Raw genomic sequence first — 2,243 nt, 5'->3', positions numbered from 1 at the left:
CAGATCCAGTGGGTTAAAGATTCATAAGCAAGGTATTATGGATAGGTCCTTTCTTGTGGATCTCCATCATACTTCCACTGGATTATCATCTCATAAACCAGTCCTTAACAGTTTATTAACAAGGAATCAACTAATCAACCATTGCACACAATACTAAAAAAGTGCAGGTCTTACTTTTAATCTCCCATACTTATTGTAGGCAAACCAGGAATTCATCTGGTCAGGACAGCAGGACTTGCAATTGTTGAAACAGTCCTCACACTCACAGCCAAGCACTGGTTCTGATGGGATTGTTACCCCTGGTCCAGCCTGTTCCATAGAAAAAGAATTCATTTTATTTATCATTCTTGATCTGAGATGATGAAGATTCATAAACATGACATTAAAATTACAGATATAATAAGTCTTTTTAGCTTCAAGTAGATATGGATTTTTTTATCCCTGTATGTTTTTTTTATTATCTAAGCGTATACTGATATTACTGTGTAAATTTACCCGTACAATATACTTACTCTTAGTTCATTGATGTATATAAAATTCATTGCTGGAAGTTCGAGGTCAACATTATTCTCCACAGTCAATTTAGCAGGATCACTGCACACTGAATTGATTTTTCGCTCCCACATCCGTAGTTCAGCTAACTGCTTTTTGCGCTTCGTCTCTACCTCTCTTAATGTTACATGCTCCACTAACATCTGTATTAGTTTATCGTATCTCTCCCTCTGGCAAGTGAACATAAAAAAATCATTAATACATCTCTACAGTTTGAACAATATCATAAGATATCAAACCTCTGACAGCCTTATATTTCTTCACAACTCCTTTCCATAACAGAAAACTATCATTGATAAAATTCATATAAACATCTACATAAGGCATCATTTTCAAATTTGAGAAAATCTAAAAGAGCAAAAGAAATGACTGCCACTTCTTACCTTTTTAGTTGCAATAACTTTGTCCGCTAATTCATTGATTTTAATCTCCATCTTAGGAACAACTGGCTTTGGAGATAACAAGACCTTTAGTGATTTCTCCAAATTCTGCCTAGTTGGGTCGGAGGCAATAGCCAGGATTGCCTCACGCTGTAGATTCTTTGTACTTGGGTCGCTGGGCAGTGGATAGCTGCTGAACCTGAAAATCATTTAAATAAATATCTTTAGGAAATAAACAGTATCATAACTAACATCTTTTCAAACACATTTTCCTTTTTTCAACATTCAGGATACAGGATGATGGCCGAGAAGCAATGTTATCGCAAATACCAAAAGCTTCTGATAGCTTTTATACTTATGATCAGTCTAAATCCTGCTGGAAAAATAGAGGAAACCAAGATATCTTAACAAAAAGCACTGAGTTACATTGACCATGACATGTGGGAGGGTTGGACAGAGATAAATCAACAATGACTCAAGGTTTACATACCCTTTCACCAAGAATTACTCACATGAATATTAAGACTTACAACAAATGAAACTAACAGTAGCCACTAACTATAAATGAAATGCATATTAACAAGTCTGTGCGCTATATGAGGATAATTTCAATAAAATACCCATAAAAATGGTTACATATAGATTTTCTTAATTTTCTTTATGTTGTGTGCATGTAACTGAGGTACTATTATGTGGATATCGAAATGAGGAGCAAAGAAATCCTCCCCAAAAGAGAAGAAAAAAAGGAAAAATTTAAATATCTTCCTTGTTTACATTCCAACTCAAAATGCTAACCATAACCCGTCTTTATCTGCTTATGCCCCTTTTTACATAAAGAAATAACCAGAATTGTGCTTTAAAAATCTACTGGTTGTTTCCTTAATTATGTAATCATTTCATATGTTAACTCCTTGAAACTTATTCCAGTTGATGGCATGTTTCTTTTAGCCTATTCAATATCAATTATGAGCCGGAAATTTTGTTAAAATGGAGCTTTTGTTAAGGGCAAATCAGTTAAACATGAAAATTGAGCTGAATGTTGCAAAGGGAGACATTTTTCTTTCATGCAACCTATGTTCAAACAAAATATAAAAATGAATAATGAAAATCTGTAAGACATAAGAGCTTTGACAGCAACTTTATTGAAATTTTACACCTCACAAGGAATGGTTCCTGTAAGGATTTCAACAAATTATCTATTTTGTATGCAAATTAACCATCAGATATCCAAGCAAAAGAATGCATATTCCACAGGCAAAAGGAAGAGTAATTTTAATTATATTTTGAAATTATTGTCACAAAATCTACAGT

The 2,243-nt window shown here is 33.6% G+C and overlaps 1 protein-coding gene across 1 annotated transcript in view; it reads right to left on the bottom strand.

Annotated features, from left to right (window-relative positions):
* Positions 1 to 174: 174 nt before the first annotated feature.
* LOC119587050 (histone-lysine N-methyltransferase SUV39H1-like) overlaps positions 175 to 2,243 on the bottom strand; it is a gene marked incomplete at its 3' end in the record, with an annotated part of 13,264 nt that continues 11,195 nt past the window's right edge. The window contains 3 exon segments of the mRNA XM_037935798.1: positions 175 to 309; positions 513 to 722; positions 936 to 1,131. Coding sequence (XP_037791726.1) covers positions 175 to 309; positions 513 to 722; positions 936 to 1,131 — 541 coding nt within the window.

This window comes from Penaeus monodon, chromosome 22, assembly GCF_015228065.2.
Source record: "Penaeus monodon isolate SGIC_2016 chromosome 22, NSTDA_Pmon_1, whole genome shotgun sequence".
NCBI lineage: Eukaryota > Metazoa > Arthropoda > Malacostraca > Decapoda > Penaeidae > Penaeus > Penaeus monodon.
The sequence above is the reverse complement of the archived record's forward strand: the minus strand, read 5'-3'. Positions and strand labels throughout refer to the sequence as shown.